A 19,209-nucleotide genomic window follows, 5' to 3' on the forward strand; every position below is an offset into this window, starting at 1 on the left:
TGGGTAAAATTTGTTTTGGGGCAGATATAGCCCTTAAGATTGGATCTATGCGTTTGAAATTATGGATTCATCCGAACAAGATAAAATTACCATTTGGATTGCTGGAGCCCTGTTTGTAATTTTGAATGTGTAAATGGGTATTATAATAAAACAGCTACCATACAGTGAGATTTTTCAAAACAGAAAACAAAAAATCCGCAGATACATGTGCAGAAAAATGCCTGCCTTAATAATACAGGCAGACGTAAGGTATACACCAGAAGTGGTATTCAGCAGGTTCTGACCATTTCTGGAGAACCGGTAGCAGAAATTTTGAGTAGTTCGTAGCACTAGCAAATACCCCCTCTGACTGTCCCCCACCCCCATCTATTCTCTGCCTCCCAAGTCCCAGCTGATTGGGAAGAAATGAGAATTTTATAGTATCTTTCCCTTGCCATGTCTACCAAGCCATGCCATGCCCACCAAGCCACGCCCACAGAACCAGTAGTACAAAATTTTGAATCCCACCACTGGTATACACCTTGCTCCCCTTAAAATATTAGATGAAACCCATGCAAGCAGTACAAAAATACACAAAACAACAAAAAGTTACCAGTACATAAACATACTTGGAGCCACAAACAAACAAGAATTTTCTCTACTTTCTCCTCTTTTTCACTTTCCATTTCTCCTTGCCAAGAGTAGAAATGATACAATTCATAGAAGCTTTTTTGCAAGAAAAGTGACAGTAGAAACCATTGCTTTACAGCAAGCCAGCTTCCTACATTGTTTTATTTTAGCAAACTACAGTTTGTAAAGAGAAGTTAAGAATTCGTGAATAGAGCCCATTTTGTTGACTGAGTCGTGCTGAGGGGATATCAGACAAAGAGTTATTCCAACACTGAAATATATTTGGAGTGAACATAAACAAGCTTCTTGAAAGCCTATTTGTCAATTTAGTTAGCTTCTATCTCAAGAGTAACTGAACATTTTGGTGCCAAGGCTGCAATGCTATTTCCGGGCAATACTTTAGCTCTGTATTTCTGCAGCAAGCTGTGTTCCTCTCCAACTTTCAAATGGCAATTTGGAAGACATGGCTAAATATGTTTGTCTGGATCAGTGTTAAATTTGATAGTAGCCTTAACAAACAGTAGTAATTGAGAAATATTGAGAATTTCAGTATTTCAGTTAAAGGCAAGGTTTTTCAGAAATGGTTTGCCATTGCCTCCTTCCTAGGGCTGAGAAAAAGTGACTGGCCCAAGGTCACTCAACTGGCTTCATGCCAAGGGAGGAGTAGAACTCACAGTCTCCCAGTTCCTAACCTGATGGTTTAATCACTAGACCAGTGATGGCTAACCTTTTTCTCCTCATGTGCCAAAATCACGTGTGTGTATGCTATCGTGTGTACATGCATGCCAACAATGCAATGCATCCTCCCTCCTGCACCATGGTGAGGGCGGGAGAGGGCGTTTTCAACCTCTCCAGACTCCAGAGGCTTTCCTCAAGACTCTGGGAGGGCAAAAACGGACTGCCCCGGGCTCCCTTCCAGTAGCCTCCTGGCAAAAAGAAATGGAGCAGGGGGAGTGTGCTGCATTCTCCCATGCTCCCTCCTCCCCCTGTGCATGTACACGCATCTCCTGCATGCGTGGCATAGACCAGAAAATAAGCTGGCTGGTGGGAGGCGTACGCGTATGTGCGGTAGAGCTGGCTTTATTGGGTGATGGCTTGTGTGCCCGCAGAGAGGGTTCCATGTGCAACCTGTGGCATGTTCGCCATCACGGCACTAGACCAAACTGGCACTCTAGAAACAATTGTAGAAGCCTAATTCCAAGCATTGTCTACAATTCCAAGCAATTATAGAAGTCAACTAATTCTGAACGTCCATGTGTTTTAAATATTGTATTGGTAAAAAATCATTTGATGCCTTAATCAAGACTTCTTTTTTTACCACTTAGAGGCCAGCACACTTAAATTACCTACAGATGGACAATGGCATTTCTTGCACTTTTTTATGTTTGGTTCGTGGCACAAGCACCTATGTTGAATTACAAAATCAGAGCCTGCCGGTTTGTGTACAAGAAAGACAGCTTTTTGCTACAGAAAACTGAACTTTCAATTTATTTTTTTAAACAATGCAACGACTGCTGGTTGCTATGGTAACTGGCTTATAAAATGCATTTGGGAGATGTCAGAAAGCCTTCATGAAACCCACATGCCGATCTAAAGCGGGAATGCCATTTTCTCTTGGAACAGAATCTGCCTGGGATTTTAGCAGAGACTGAATTGACGGAATCTGGACTTCTGACAGAAACAAGGCTGGGTTTTCATAAATACAGTACAAATAAATTGGCTTTCAGCAGGCTCATTGACAGGTCAGGCTCTCCCGTTTACAATGAGAGATGGTGAAATAAATGCAAAACGCTGTGCCATTCGACTGCCGCCAAAGGAAGACCTTGGATTTCTGGGTGGCTTTTTTTTTTTTTTTTTTTTTTTTTTTAGTTTAAATGTTTTATTCATTTTCATTTTCAATTTTGTACATTCACTTATATACTGAATATTTGCAATAATAATAATATGATAATAAGAAAAGAAAAACCCCAACCTAAACACAACTCATCATAAACCCAACCTATCACTTTCATACACCCCTTCTTCTCCCCCTCCAACTTTCCTTTCTCCCTCCAACGATCACCCCTCTTACTTCCCTTTCCCCTCCTATCTTTTCTCGCCTTCCTCACCCTCCTTCCCCTCTCATCCTCCTTACATTCCCCTCTTCCTCCCTCCTTACTTCTCCCTCTTCCTTTCCTCTACTTCTCACTATGGTGCATTTCTCTCTTCCTTAATCTATTCAGTTACTAAAAATTTCGCTAAAAAGAAAAGAATAAAAAAAAAATAAAAAGAAAAAAAAGAGAAAAATAAAAAGAAAAGATAAGGATCAACAGTATACAAGTGTATTCTTCTTATTCTATGTATTGAAACTATATCTCCACCCACCCACCCACCCCCAATGAACCCCCCTCCCTAATCCCCTCCGACTTCCCAGGTCCCACACCCGGCACAGTTCAATACCATTCACCTTCTAAAATATCTTATTAAAAATAATAATAAAAATAAAATAAAAAAGAACACTCCGAAAAAAAACAAACGAAAAAGTAAATAAAAAAAAAATTTAAAAATCTTTTGCATTATGCTCAGCCTCCCATCATTCTTAAAATTTAAACAATATAAATCATTCCATTTATATTTTGTCCTCGTCCCTTACTTCTTTGATATTTACCCCCATCTTCCTGTAGACTCTCCAGATAGCCTTTCTTAACCTTATATTCAAATATTAGTTTATACAAAAATCAATTTATCTTCAAATACAGAGCAATCTAATCATACTTTCGCTACTCATCTTCCTACCCTTCGTTTCTCCTCTCCATTCCTCCCAAGCCCAAATTCCATAAAATTAGGATCTCGCTCTTCACTTTAAAATCCTGAGCTTTTTATGTTATACTTCAAGTATATAAATCCGTAAAATGTGTGCCCAAAATCCATACCACTTCATTCAATCCCAAGATCCCTTCATCGATATCCCGCTCCACCTTCCCTTCTGCCCCACTCCTCCCGACTCCATTCATCCCAAACCGCAATTCAAATAAATCTTAGTCCCCGCTTTCCTCACAGAAAACAATTCATGCGCAGTTTGGATTGAGATTCAAATAAGTCTTATAAAAGTCCCGTATAATATCTGTCCAACATAAGCAATGCTTCTTTCCATGCCTCATCAGTACACAACTTTACCATTTCATACCAAACAGAAATCCTAAAATTTTAATCAGTCCAAGAGCTTAGAAAGTATTTTAAAGACATCGCTGGATCTATATTCTTTACTCTTCTGCCCTTCTGGAAAGAAAAGGCAACCCTCTGCCTTATAACCACGTGTCCCGCTGCTTTATAAATATGACTAAATCCTCAGTTTCCGCTCCTCTGCCTCTCCAGTAGGGGGAGAACAACTCCCTCCTTCTTGTAACCAAGTGAATTGCTGCTTGTCTCTCCTTCACCTTGTCCTTCCACATTTCCGAGTGAGTCAAGAAGCCCCGCCTTCAGAGTTTTATAATAAAAGTCCCGGGCTTCCGAGACAGAATTAATACGAAATCTTTGATTTTCGAGTGTAACTGTGATTCCAGCTGGAGCTTCCCATTTATACTGTATTTGACGATTTCTAAGTTCTTGGGTTAAAAAAGTATAGCCTCTCCTTGCTTGCAACATCTGGAGCGGGATCTCTTTAAAGACAAACAAATCATGGCCATCGATTCGGAGCCTGTTATTGTAAAACTTTTGGATGATCGCATTTCTGGATTCCCTTGTGAAGAAGTATATAATTATGTCTCTTGGAAGCTGTCGTTGTTCTGCTACACACGAATTCTGGCGATAGATTTTTCGAATATTCCAATCAAAATTGAATCCCGGACCTCCCACCGCATGGCTGAAAGCTTCTACAAACGTCTGTTTCAAGTTCTCTCCTTTCTTTTCGGGCAGTCCTCTGACTCTTATTGCAGACGCCTTTCTGTTATAATTTATCATTATAAGTTGTGTTTGAGTATCTCTAATCTCTTGTTGTAATGCTTGGATGTTGGAAGTCAAATTAGAATTAGCCTTCTCCAAAGTTTCCAGTTTGGTCTCCATTTCTTCGATATAATCTGTCAAAGTAGACGTAACTTCGAACATATCCACCTTTATTTGGGCAATTTTAGTCTGTATTTTATCGCATAAATCCAGCACAAATTCTTTGATTTCTTGTTTAAAGTCATTGAGTATTTTTAAAAAAATCTCCTGTGTCAAGGAATCTCCAGTAGAGGGTGTAGGAGGCAAAGGCAGCGATTTACTAACAAGTTCTTTAAGCACATGCGGGGGGGATTTTTTTGCCTGCTTAGACCTGGGAGGCATTATAGATAAAAGCTGAGAATAAACGGATAAGCAGTGTCTTCACTTGGTCAGTTCAATAAATTATTTGTAGACTTTGCTTGTTAATGAGTAGCAATCTCCGGGGAGATAAAGCCGGTTAATTACGTCATCAATCACCAACACAGTAAAAACGCCATTTTGAAACCCGGTTGAACAAAGAAGTATCAAAGGAAAAACAAGGCTGGTGTTTAGATAGTTATATAAAAAAAAAAAACATCACAGGAGTAAGACCCGCTCGTGTTAGCCTTAAGTTGTTTTAAGCAATTTATCATTGTCCTGAGGGGGGGGGATCGTCTGTCTAGGGCTGCAAAAAGGCAGCTGCGAGGAACTGGCTGGAGATAAGAGCTCAGTTACGCTGGATCTCTTCTCCGTTCGCAGCCCAAAAAAAAAGAAGGGGGGCTGTGAACTACGAATAAATCCTAGCACCTGAGCTTCTGCCTGCCCCTTTCTGCCAGAAAGGGGTGATATCTATTGATCTTAATTAGATATACAGACCAGAACTCTGAGAGGGGCTCCGTTGAGCACCTTCGGCGACAGGCTCCTCCCCCCCGGAAGTCGGTGGCTTTTTTATATTAATTATTCCTCTATTGTGGCATTTAATGTTGTCCCTCAATTATATTTTAGCATCCCAGCAATTCAGAGCAGTGGGATAGCCTGAGAACCTGGTCTCCTTCAGATGTAATCAACTGCAAGTCCTAGAATTATTTCCCCAAATCCTGACTAAGAAGGGTGATTCTTGCAGGCTGAGGAAGACCGCTAAAAATGTGTAATGAGCTTTGTTGCTTTGGGTCCATGTTGGCGTTTTGTAACATGCACTTATAGGACATTTCTTTCCTTTTTGCTTGTTCGTTTATGCTTCCTGCCTCGATATCCAGAGTGACTTTGGGCGGCTTATAACAGCATAAAAGCATAAACATAAAAGCATTAAAACATTAGAATTAATAAAATTGAATAAGTGATGAAAAACCAAGAGCACGAAGGGTATGGGCGTGTGCTTTTGTGTCTCTCTCAATCAGCCATCTCCAACACACACCCATTGGGTTAGCCAACCAGCAGAGCTACGTTTTAAAGCCAGAAAGGTGAGGGCAGATCTCGCTTCCAGTTACAAGGTGTTCGAGAGGGCAAGGGCCACAGAATGGGGGGGGTGTCTCTCCTAGACCCCATTAGATGAAATTTCTTGGCTGACGGGATCTTTAGCAAGCCCTTCAGCCAAATTGAGTGGGGTGAACCAATCCCATTGATGCAAGAAAGTTCTTCAGAGAGCCTGGTCCCATACCATGAAGGGCTTGACGGATGATAACCAACACCTTGAAGTGTGCCTAGGAGAAACTGACAGCTTGCATAAGAGCCATGTAGCATGTACCACCTGAAAGGCCTCCAGAACTGTCTGTGCTACAGCATTTTGTACCAGCTATAATTTCCAAATACCTTCAATGGTAGCCCCGTGTGCAGCATATTGCAGCAATCCAACCAAGAGATGACTTGGGCATAAGTGAAAAGGCATTGAGTGTTAGTGGTCATGACTGCAAAGATTTTTTTTCAATAACCTCTTAACTTCAAACAAAAAGAGCTAGCTATATCTTTTCTTTAGCCTCAGCCAGTAAAGAAAAAAAGGAGGAGGAAGGCTGCCTTAGAGAATTGGCTTCAAAGATTAAAAGATTAAAAAAATTACAGTTTCTAGAACCATCCTCTCCTTCAGTTTGCTAGCTGGCAGAAATTGTCACCTTTTCACATCAAGTAGCTTCAACACATGTTCTGTGGAGAACATCTAGTACCCTGCTTGGGCTAAGACATCAATATTAGACCTAATATTAGGTCAATATTAGGGGAGCAGTTACTCAACTGCCTTGTCTCTGTTATTTAAGATTCAGGCAGCAAGGTTTTCTAATTGTAAATAATGATAAGGGTAGAATTAAAGCTATTAAGGGAAAGGTCAGAGTTTTAACAAAATTATTTCTGAAATCTGTCTCTACAGCCTATATACTGTAGCTGATTTTCAGGGTTTCAAATAGCATCCAAAATTAAATCAGAGTCCGAGGCAAAACATTCCTCAAAGTTCCAATTTATTAAGAGAGCCATGTTGGCACACCTGGGAAAACCTGAATCTGAAAGCTTCCCGGTTTTCCCCACCCAGTTGAAAGTTCAAGATCTTGCCCCCACATCCACAAGTCCATCACATGCTCCAATCTCCCACTGCCATGCTGGCAGTTCCACCCATCCAGTTCCAGTCAGGTGCAGAGGTGCAGAGACAAAGGATAACCTTGGCTTTCTAGAAAGAATTTTGTTATGGCTACATATCAGTTAGCTCCATACAATCCCCCTCCCATTTCCCACAATAGAAAATGCATAAATAATAGAAAGGGTGACAGGCCAAAGATCCAAAATAAAAGATGACTGCAGGCCTGACACTGATATTACTATTCATTGCAGAATTACACCACTAGAAAATTGTTTTCTGAATTTTCTGCCTTGTTATTCTTGCAAATGTGATGTGGATAGTGTTTTGGGGCCTTGTGAAACTAGCACATCATATGGGTGGCTTTTTTGAATAATGCTGTTAATAGCCAAACTGTTTCATCTACTGCTTATATCCAAGATATACAGTTCGTACACATGAATTTCCAATTTTAGTTCAGTTGTTACTAAATTATTCTTCAGTTGTTACACAATTATTCTTGTGAAAAATAGGCTTTAGGTCTATCTACTCCTTTTATCTTGTTTCTCTGTTTCTGGTTTTCTTTATTGTATTGCTTTAGCCCCAAAGAGCCTTTCACATTTCTAGTGATTCCAAATGGATTCTGAGCCATTTGCTAATTCTCAGCTCCAGCCTTCTACATTTTTAAAAATCAGCCTTTCAGCTGTCACTGCAGAGCACGCTGCTGCTTTTTGTTTAATTGCTTTACAAGAGGCACAACTCCTGGCTTGCTGGATCAAGTAGCAATGCAGTTGTATTCTGTTTCTAATCTATTGTTCCTTCTGGGTAGCCCCAGCATCAGTCATGGCAATGTTGATTTTGCTTTGTTACTGTGTCAGAGATGGTGTGCATCCTGTATGCAGAGTCTCAAGAGCACAAATATCGGTATAGGTAGCATATGACCACAGTTGAGCCCAACAAAATTTAGGTTGATAAGTGACTTGTGCCTCATTTTATGACATTTCTTACCACAGTTGTTAAGTGAATTATTGCAGTTGATAAATTAGTAAACTGGTTGTTAAGTGAATCTGACTTTCCCCATTGACTTTGCTTGTAAAAAGTGATCACATGATCGGGGACGCTGCAACAGTCGTAAGTATAAAGCAGTTGCCAAGCACCTGGTTGCAATTGTGAAAAACAGTCACAAGTCAATTTTCTCTTTGCCCTTGTTACTTTGAACGGTCACTAAATAACCTGTTGTAAGTCGAGGACTGCCTTTCTATTACAGTGAGTTTTCTTCCTTCAACTAAAATCATAGCAGATGCCAAAATAATTTCCCAAAAGGAGGAGGAGGAGGAGGAGGATGAACAAGAAATTGATTTAACAGAAGAAAATATTTGTAGCTCCGGTATGAACGCTGCGGTCCCTGAACTCTTATTTTCTTTCAGATGTGAAACGTTGGATAATAAGACATCTGCAAGAAAACAACCATGTTCAGAGAGCACCAGGCATCCCACAAAAAAAAACAAAAAAAAAACAATCCAGATCTTTACTGTTCTTCAAAACTTCTTTAAAGTTAATCTTAAGAGTACCAAATAAAAATTGCGTTCAAGTTTAAAAGTACATTTTAGGATCCAAGTAGTCCTTGATTTGAAGCAGCAGGCATGAGCTTAAATGGACTCCAGAGGATAGTAGAGGACAGGAAGGCCTGGAGGAACATTGTCCATGGGGTCGCGATGGATCGGACATGACTTCGTGACTAACAACAACAAAGTCCTTGACTTATGATGAGAACCAGAATTTTCATTATTAAGCTATTTGGTTGTTAAATGAGTTGTGCCTGATTTTAATATTGGTTTGCAAGTTATTAAATGAATCATGTGGTTGTTAAGTAAATCTGAGTTTCCCAATTGATTTTACTGGTCAGAAGCTGGCTGGGAAGGCCTCAAATGGCAAACATGTGACTGCAGCAGACATAAATATATGCCGATTGTCAGGCACCCACCTTGACAATCGTATATCTGTGGGGATGCTTCAATAATCATAAGTGCAAGGACCAGTCATAAGTCCCTTCGTTCAAAATCATAACTTCAGACAGTCACTAAACAAATGGTTATAAATCGAGCACTCCCTGTACTTCTCGCCATCCTGTTTAGGATGCACAGTTTCTTGAGAAAATCCTCTGATGCTAACATGGAGGCCATTTTTTAAAAAATAAACACGGTGTATGGAAGTGGCTATTTCTTTTCATTTGTACGGCTCTTAATCATCTACTTTGCAGACCAACGTTTACTCTAGCGACATCTGTAATCAAGTATGCAAGATAATTAAATGCTACTCCTGCTCAGTAATGTCTGGCTAGCTTTATTGAAAGCAGCTAACCTGTAAAATGCTTAATTCTCCATAGTGAGGGGGGAGGAGTATCCAGAATGGGTTGACCTTATCCTCTCGTGATTGGATTGAGTCAGATAAGCTCTTTGGGCAACACCCCCTGGCACCAGGAATCCCCAGTTTTTCTGACTCAATCGATCGTGAAAGGTTGCGCATTCTGGATCTCCAGCAATTTACTAGGATCTAAGGGAAAGTCAGTTGGACCCGTCGAGCTTTGCCTCCCTGCTCCGCGCACAGCCTCCTCCTGCAGGATTAGGACTGCCACTAGCCCCCTGGGGCGGCACGCTGCCCTGGCCACTGAGCACATCTGAAGACACTCAGTGAGGACCTTGGCCGGGCAGCAGGAAGACAGGCAAAAGCCTCTAGCAAGCAGCCCTAACCGCTGAGGCTTGTAAGTCGCTGGAGCGCTTCATTGCTCACCTCAGGGGTTGAGCGACGAACCGGGCTTTCCAAACGCCCCAGAGCGCCCACGCTGCCTCCACGTGGCCAGAGGATCGTGAGGAAGCCGAAGAAGCCATTCCTGGCCACAGCGGCATCGGAGAAGAGGCAGGAGGAAGAGAATCCGGCTGAGAGTGCGCATGGCAAGCTCCCTGGAGCACAAGCCGCTCTTCAGGCACTACTCAAAAATACACAAGCCAGCATCAACAACTTCGGGTAATAAAATGCAGATGGTCCTTGACATATGACCGTGATCTGGAATTAAAGCCATAAGTTGTTGTGGTCAGGAGTCCGGGCATCACATAACTGGACCTGATTTTTTTGACATTTTTTGTAGCAGTTGTTGAAAATAATGTGATTGTTAAGCAAATCCAATTTCCCCAGTGTTTTTTTTTTCTTACTGGAAACCAGAAATAAATGCCAGAAACAAGCAAAAAAGTTACAAATTGTAGTCAGGGAACCACGGGATTCTGCAAATGGCCGTAAAAGGGAACTGATTGCCGAAGTGCCCAAAATGCTGCCATTATAAGTTCGAAAATGGGTTGTAAATAGCTCTGGGGAAGTCTGTGTAACTTTGAATGGTTGTTAAGTGACTAGACATAAGTTGAGGATTACCTCTGTGTTGTGGCCCACCAGCAGAGCTGGCAGCAGATTCTGAGGAGGTTGGGGAGGAACATGGGCCAGTCCTGGAGTCTGGGGAAGGCTCTGATGAGGGCTTGGTGTTGAAGGCAGAGAGGGGGCCAGGGCCGTATGCCAGTTATCAGCTGCCTTCAGAGTCAGATATCAGTGAGGCAGATGAACAGCTGGAGCCTGTTCCCAGTGTGCGTGTGCGAAGAGTGGCCAGATGAAAGGAACAGCTAAAGAACAGGGGTCGACTTGGGAGTAAGGCCACAGGTGGACGCTGAATGGCCTCTCCCAGAGGAAATAAAAGAGGAGCAAAAGGGGAGTGGAGTTTGCAGGAGACAATTAATTCGCTTAATTGGTTCGTGATACTCCCAGATTCCTTGCCAGGTTTTGCAGATATCGCCCTGGCAGCTCTCTACGCCAGATAAGGTCTGTGGCTGTAAATCCTCCCTTGAAAGACTTTGGCAGAATTCACAGTAAATTAAAAAGTGGAGGGGGGGGTTGTCGGGACAAGGAGTTTGCTTCATGCTCTTGGGAAGCCTCGGTCAGAACACAGTGTTAGTAAAGGAGTCAGTGGACCTTCCTAAAGATGTGGCACACAACCAGGCCCCAAGATAACTTATTTCCTGTGCTCCCACAGCAAACAAACGTAGGATAGCATCCGCCTCTGAATATCTTAAAACATGAACAGAAGGACATTTGGGACTTTTATAGAATTCTTGGGAAGAGCATTGTAAAAGTCTCCCCATAATATCGTCCCTGTTTTCAAGTAGCAAGAAAGCATCAGGTGAGTGCCTGCATTCCAGATATTCTCTGAAGATCTCTTGTGGGCCCATTTCGGCTACAGCAAAATTGAAACTTTCTCCCTGTGTATCATGTGTGAAGTTACGTGACAAGCGTTTTTTCTCCTTTTTTAGAGAAGCACATCAAGAATTTCCTGCTTTTGTTTTGCATTTGGTCTCTCTTGACTTTTTAAAGCGTAGAGAATTTGCATAATGGAAACCAAGATATAATTCGTCAAGAGAAGCAGCTACAGGCAATAGGGACTTTTCTTGGTGATTGTGAGTTGGGTGTCGTTGGAAAGCCCAAAAATTAATCTGAGATGAAAATAAGTCTCTTTAACATTGTGTATGAGCCCTAGTTGAGTGTAGTTTAGTGACAGTGAATTTCAATAAAGACAGGGTTGCCAACATTTTTTAAAAATTATACCTGACTATTTTTTTTATCCATCTTGTTGTCTTTTCATGTCATCATACATTTTCTTGCTTCTTGCTACCCAGGTATGTTGATATGTACGTATTTTATAGGTGGTGCCCAACTCCCAGACATTTTTGTATAGCTTACAATTTAGCATAAAATGAATACTGAAAATGATAAACACAAATAACACAATAAGGTAAAGGTTCCCCCACACATGCATACTAGTCATTTCTGGTTCTAGGGGGCGGTGCTCATCTCCGTTTCAAAACCAAAGAGCCAGCGCTGTCCGAAGAGGTCTCCGTGGTCATGTGGCCAGCATGACTAAACGCCAAAGGTGAATGGAACGATGTTCCCTTCCCCCAAAGATAATCCCTATTTTTCTACTTGCATTTTTTACATGCTTTCAAACTGCTAGGTTGGCAGAAGCTGGGACAAGTCACGGGAGCTCACTCCGTTATGCAGCAATAGGGATCTGAATCACTGAACTGCCGACCTTTCTGATCGATAAGCTGTGTCTTAGCCATACATACATACATACATACATACATACATACATACATACATACATACATATCTTGGCAACATTTCGGCGAGGTCTCACTTGCCATCTTCAGGCTGGATTTTGGGCTTAAAGCGTGATCGGAGCTGCCGTCTTTCTATAAATGCTGGTGTGTGTGTGTGGAGTGCTGGCTTTGTTTCAATAAGTGGAATGATTGGTGTGTCCTAGGGAGCCATTGGACAACTTCCTCACACATCTCAACAGGCTACACCCCAAAATACAATTCAATATGAAAATTGAAGCAAACAATCAACTTCCCTTTCTGGATGTCCTAATCTACAAAAAAACCCAATGGCTCCCTAGGACACACCATCTACCGGAAAAAAACACACACCAGCTGCTACTTAAACGCACAATCCGATCACCTCGTGAGAACTTGCCGAAACGTTGCCAAGACAATCTCAATCTTACACGGGAAAAGACCCGAATACAACAAGACATATAACATATATCACAATACAAAATAAATAAACAAGATGGGAGCCCAGACACTCACCAGTAAAATAAAATGAAATTCTGCAAAACACACACCAGAAGGGCTGCTACATGATAAAGCATGAGTCTCTTGAACAGTGTTTCTCAGCCATGGGGACTTGTAGAGGTGAGGACTTCAACTCCCAGAATTCCCCAATCAACAAAACTGACTGGGGAGTTCTGGGAGTCGCGGTCCACATCTCCTTTAAGCTAAGCCCAGTCAAGGATGAGAAAAGCTACTCTAGAACCGGACTTCCCTGCAGCAATATCCTTGGGTCACCTCTACACCTCGCAGGCATTTGTGGAAAATAAAAGCAGAGAGTGGCTGCAATGCAGAATTTCTTTGGAAATATGCTGGATTGTCTCCTCCCACCCACCCCCACCCCTTTAAAAAGAAGATAAATAGAAGATGGGCTGGTAGGACCATATTAAGACTGCCTTGAGATGGGCTGGATCTTCCATACCTGTCACGGTAGGACTTTATGGTAGGGGCAGCCCCTCCCCTCCTTCACATGATCCCCATTTAACACTGTCCCTCGGGAATTTTGATCTGGCCTTGCAGAATGCTCAGAGGGCTTGGAATGGGCAGAGGCACTTAGAGAATAAGTGCATAACGGCATGCTGCAGGAGTGCAAGGTGATTTAATCATGCTGCAAGATCTGTGCATATCAGAGGCGGGCAGAGAAATGTTGGCAACCAGCCTGAAATTCCTCACTGAAAGGGTAATGAATCCAGTCTGCTAAAATGTGGTGGTGGTAGGGGGGGTATTTAAATTTGGGAAGAACCTGGTATCCTAGTTTAAAAGAGCTGGCAGGAGTCCCCGCATCAGAGTTTAATCTCTGCTGCTAATCTTTAAAGTGTCAATCTGAATTATACCATCCTTGTGATTCCTGGCTGGCTCTTGAAGCTGGAAGTACAACTTCGGTGTGTTAAATCTGAGTCTCTCTTTTCCTCTTTTGTTTCTTTGACCTGCTGGATCTGATATAAGAGCTCTCTTGGAATGCGATCTGCTTTGAGGTTTTCCTTTTTGGCACTTCCTCTCTGCTGCTCTGCAGTTGGATTGACATTGTCAGATGATCCCTAAAGAGCAGCTCTTTGAAAGAGGCAGAAACTGAAATGGTGCCGTGTGAGTGAGATAAGATTACAGAACACAGAAGTGACTCTTGCACTGACTAAACCACTCCTACACTGCAGGTCTTCTCTTCTGACATTTGCATTCATTGTGCTTCACAGATGATGATGTAATCCTTACTCCAGTCCTGCCAGACTCATTTCCTACAGCAAAGTCAGGCCTGGAAATGCCACAATTGGCCAATTCCAGTAATTCGCCTTTAGGTTCCATTGGGTATTGCAGCTTTCTCCAAACTGAACTCCTTTGCCCTTCAGGTGTGCTTCTAGTGCACTGGAGAGGGCATCGAAGTAGCGGTTTTCAAGAAGTCTTGTATCCCATTAGATCTTTTGTCTCTGATTTGAATCTGGCTTGTCTGTGAACAAGTCATATTTCTTAACTATTCTGTTTACCTCAAAATAAGACCTCCCTGGATAATAAGATCAATTAGGATTATGCGCGTATGCCCTAAAATAATCCCTCCCAAAAAATAAGCCCTCCCCGAAAATATTTAAACACATGCACAGTCAGTCCCCGCCATTTCCTCTGGTTGGTTGCTGCGCAAACAACACGAGGTGAGGTGAGGTCAAAGGGCAGGACATGCCCTATGCCCTCCCACCCTTACCTAATGGCCGCTCCCGCAACCCTAGCCACCGCGCTCCTTCTGTCATGTAATGGCCGCTGCAAAAAGAATGGCAGGCCCAGCGATGCGCAACACAACAGCAGCCATGAGGTGACTGCGCTCTCCATCTTCTGCACCTCAAAAATAAGACCTCCCCAAAAATAGGCCAAGTGTTTATTTTTGGGGGGGGGGTCAAAAGAAAATAAGACCGTGTCTTATTTTCAGGAAAACATGGTAGTTTCCTCTTCTTGGAGCTTTCTGTGGGTCTCCAAAACCCAGAATTTTAAGTTAAGTTTTTCCAAACTGAAAGTTAACAAAGAACGTCAGTGGCATTTACAACCCAGATTGGCACGGAATATTCGGGATTCTCTGCATCCTAATCACCCACTCCTACATGTAGATTGGTTCTCTGTGGACTTGAAGAACTGACTCCGGTCCTTCAAGAACTTGGCAGCCCAGGAAAGCCTCTCCGGGAGCTGCATTGCATCTTATGGCAGCCTGAATTTAAGCCAAACCATGAAATGTTCTCTTTCAAGAGCATTCAAAGCCAACGGGATGATGGCACCTTGTGGCTTCATGTCGCTGTTTCTTTCCATCTGCACCACTGTTCCTGGCTAGCGCACGAGGAAGAATGCCAACAACAAAGGCGATTTTCCTTTCCCTCTGCCCCAAAATAACCAGATTTACAAGAGTGTGTGTGTGAGAGTGTAAGTCAAGAGCAGTCATCTGCCTGCAATCTGCAAGGGGTACACACTCTGTTCAGCCTCTCACCCAGCCACGAAAACTCCACTTAAGTACGAAAAGGATAATAGTCCTTCTGGGTGTCATCCTGTGCCCACCTTTTGACATTTTTAAAACCATCAGCCCTTTCAATAAGAGCTCTAATTTTGCCTTGGTTGAATGATGCTTCTTCTTGTTCAAACTAAACTGAAGCTCTGAAGGTCATGCCTCAAATAACGGATTAAGTAATATTGGTACACGTAGTGATGATCTATTCATGAGCAGATTTTGTACCCAATATTGAAAAAGACAATTAGCAGCTGTAGTTTTTTTTCCTTCCCCTCTCTGCTCTCCTGTTTTTGATTTCCCCCCTCCCCCACTCCTGGGCTTTAGAACAGTAACCTAGGTAGCAGGGATGAAATTCAGCAGGTTGAATAGTGGCTTAATACCTTATCTTTGAATCAGGGGTGAAATCCAGCAGGTTTTGACAGGTTCTGAAGAACCGGTAGCACAAATTTTGATTAGTTCAGAGAACTGGCAAATACCACTTCTGGCTGGCCCCAGAGTGGGTTAGGAATGGAGATTTTGCAGTATCCTTTCCCTACCATGCCCACTGAGCAACGCCCACAGAACCGGTAGTTAAAATATTTGAATTTCACCACTGCTAGGTAGATTGTGTCTCCATCCTTACTTTTTCAACAAGATGATGAGTTTGTTTCTTAGTATGAATATTAAAAGCCAGTTTTGTACCATAGTTGAAAGCTCCAGCCTCTTTCACTTATACAGTACAGGTAGTCCTCAATTTAAGACCGTAATTGAACCAAGAGTGATAGCTGTATGTCATTAAGCAGGTGACCATGTGACTGCACCCAATTTTTACAACTTTTATTGCAGAGGTCATTAGCAATACCACTTAGATTTATATACTGCTTCAGTGTGCTTTACAGCCCTCTCTAAGCGGTTTACAGAGTCAGCACATTGCTTCCAAAACAATCTGGGGCCTCATTTGACCCACCTTAGAATGATGGAAGGGTAAGTCAATCTTCAGCCAGTCAAGACTCGAACTGCTGAAACTGCTGGCAGCCGGCAGTCAGCAGAAGTAGCCTGCAGTCCTGCATTCGAACCACTGCACCACCACGGTTCATTAAGTGAATCACTGATTGTTTATTGAATCCATTGTCCACAATGGACATTGTTTTTCCAGAAACCAAAAGTTAATGTCAGTTTCCAGGTAAAAACATCATAAATTGCATCCATATGACCACGAGATGCTGCAAGCAGCTGTAAATTCAGGCCAGTTGCCAAGCTCCAAAAATATGATCGTATGACTGGTGGAAGTGGCTATCAGAACTTCAATCCCAGTCATTAATGCCCCCACAAATGTCCATCATAACCTCTAGTGTTGCTAAGTGACTTGTTCTACCTGTAGCAGCTTCTTGGTAGAGAGATCTCGCCCAGAAGCTCACAGCCACTCTCGTGACCGTTTCCCTTGTACTTTCACAGGGCCAAGATGGGCCTCCTGGAACATTGGTGTCTTCATTTGCATCCGCTGTGCTGGAATACACAGGAACCTGGGAGTCCATATCTCTCGAGTAAAATCTGTCAATCTGGACCAATGGACACAAGAACAGATACAGGTCAGTATAGATTTTTGCCAGCAGCATAAGAGAAAAGTTATAGGTGTGAGTGCAGTTCTAAAATTAGTGGAATGCTCTTCTGTCCTCATATAAACATCCTGCCACTAGACAATGCGAGTTGTAGAGAATCCAGTTGTCAACTAATCTTAGATTCTCATTTTTCTACCTTCCAGAGACTTCCCCACAAAACCAATCTGGAGTAATCTGTATACACATTTAGCATTCTTCAGAAATTGTTTCTGAGGTTCAGAGATTGCCCGGACAGTATCTGATTTTGATTTGATTTTGATTTTTTATTACATTTATATGCCACCCTTTTCCCCAAAGGGGACTCAGGGCAGCTCACAATTCAAATCAGGGAAGGGGGGTACAGACAGGAAATAAAAAATACGAAACATAACAATACATAATTTAAAAACACACAACAGTCATACCATTCGAGGCGGGGGCAACAGCTCTTTAGCCCCAGGCCTGTCGGAACAGCCAGGTTTTAAGGGCTTTGCGGAAGGCCTGGAGGGTGGTGAGGGTTTGAATCTCCACGGGGAGCTCGTTCCAGAGGGTCGGAGCAGCCACAGAGAAGGCTCTCCTCCGGGTAGTCGCCAGTCGGCATTGGCCGGCGGATGGAATTCAGAGGAGGCCTAATCTGTGGGATCTAATTGGTCTATTAGAGGTAATTGGCAGCAGGCGGTCTCTGCAGTTTTCTTGCAAGATTTTTCAGAACTGGTTTTGTCGTTGAGTCTTTCCTAGTCAGTGTTTCTCAACCTTGACAGCTTTAAAAGGTGTGGACTTCAACTCCTAGGATTTGAAGTCCACGTGTCCTGTTTTCCTGAAAACAAGACCTTCCTAGATATTAAGCCCTCCCCAAAAATATTGCAACACAGCAGCAGCCATGAGGTGACCATGTTCACCGCCTCCTGCATCTCAAAAATAATAAGACCTCCCCGAAAATAAGGCCAAGAGCTTATATCGGGGGTCAAAACAAAAGAAGACTTATTTTGTGGGAAACACGGTATCTTGAGAAAGGTTGAGAAAGACTGTTCCTGAGGCTGAGAAAAAATGTCTAGCCCAGGATCACCCAGCTAGCTTTGTATCTAAGATGGGACTGGAATTCATGATCTCCCATTTTCTATGCCTTAGTCATTATTACATTAAAATATTAAAAGAAATAGCATTGTAGTCATAATACAATACAATACAATAGCAGAGTTGGAAGGGACCTTGGAGGTCTTCTAGTCCAACCCCCTGCCTAGGCAGGAAAACCTATACTGTTTCAGACACATGGCTATCCAACATCTTCTTAAAGACTTCCAGTATTGGGGCATTCACAACTTCTGGAGGCAAGCTGTTCCACTGATTAATTGTTCTATGTTAGGAAATTTCTCCTCGGTTCTAAGTTGCTTCTCTCCTTGATTAGTTTCCACCCATTGCTTCTTGTTCTACCCTCAGGTGCCTTGGAGAATAGGGTTGCCTCATATCCAATAGTAATCCCAGGGTTTAATGTAAATTATTTGAACAGTTTTTATTTTCTCCTCCCTATCCCGTCTCACATATCCTGAGATATTTGGCATCTCCATTTCTGATCTCATTTCGCCTTCTTTCTAATGTCTAAGGAGACACATTCATGGGGCTCATAAAGACCCCTTGCTTTCTTCACCATTCCTCTAAGGCTCGGAGAAGCTGATTTAGAGTTAACTACAATCATTTCAGAATGCTACGTTAGACCTGCCATTTTATCAAATAAAATCACCATGATTGGTGAGGGAATATACTGTAACTGCTCCTTCCAGTAGATCCAAATGCAGTTTTCTGCTGATCTGATAGAAACTGAGAATCCATTTAACCACCAAGTCATCATAACCAAGTCATCAAAGTCATCATAATCGTCCACTGCAAGTTGATGGCCAAACACCATTCTATAAATATTTTGGCAAACAATAATATTAATTTCCCTTTCCCCCTGATGCTTTAGTTTTTAAAGGTCAAAAATATAAAAAAAGTTTACTTCCTGGAGTTAATTCAAACAAATGAAACAAATGCAAGGAAAGCCTAATTAATTCTACAACATCACACAGACTTTCTATTTTGTATTCCAGTGCATGCAAGAAATGGGAAATGGGAAAGCAAATCGCCTTTACGAAGGTTACCTGCCAGAGAACTTCAGACGACCCCAGACAGACCAGCATCCTTTCTCTGCCTGTTGTCCCCATGGGAAGATGGATGACTTAGCATCACTGGAGGGAGTGTGGGAAGGGGATATCTCCATATCAGTTTCTGCATGAACCCTTTTGGAGTCTACAGCCTTTTTTGGGGATTTTGATGTGATGAATTTTGAATTTCCCTGTTAGTGAGGATCTTCTGGAAAACCAAACCTCA

The 19,209-nt window shown here is 42.4% G+C and overlaps 1 protein-coding gene across 1 annotated transcript in view; it reads left to right on the top strand.

Moving 5' to 3' along the window:
* Positions 1-19,209, top strand: part of SMAP2 (small ArfGAP2) — a 53,987-nt gene that overhangs the window by 21,079 nt on the left and 13,699 nt on the right. The window contains exons 2-3 of the mRNA XM_032227876.1: positions 16,703-16,836; positions 18,930-19,015. Coding sequence (XP_032083767.1) covers positions 16,703-16,836; positions 18,930-19,015 — 220 coding nt within the window. The remainder of the gene's footprint in view (positions 1-16,702; positions 16,837-18,929; positions 19,016-19,209) is intronic.

This window comes from Thamnophis elegans, chromosome 12, assembly GCF_009769535.1.
Source record: "Thamnophis elegans isolate rThaEle1 chromosome 12, rThaEle1.pri, whole genome shotgun sequence".
In the NCBI taxonomy this organism is placed as follows: Eukaryota; Metazoa; Chordata; class Lepidosauria; order Squamata; family Colubridae; genus Thamnophis; species Thamnophis elegans.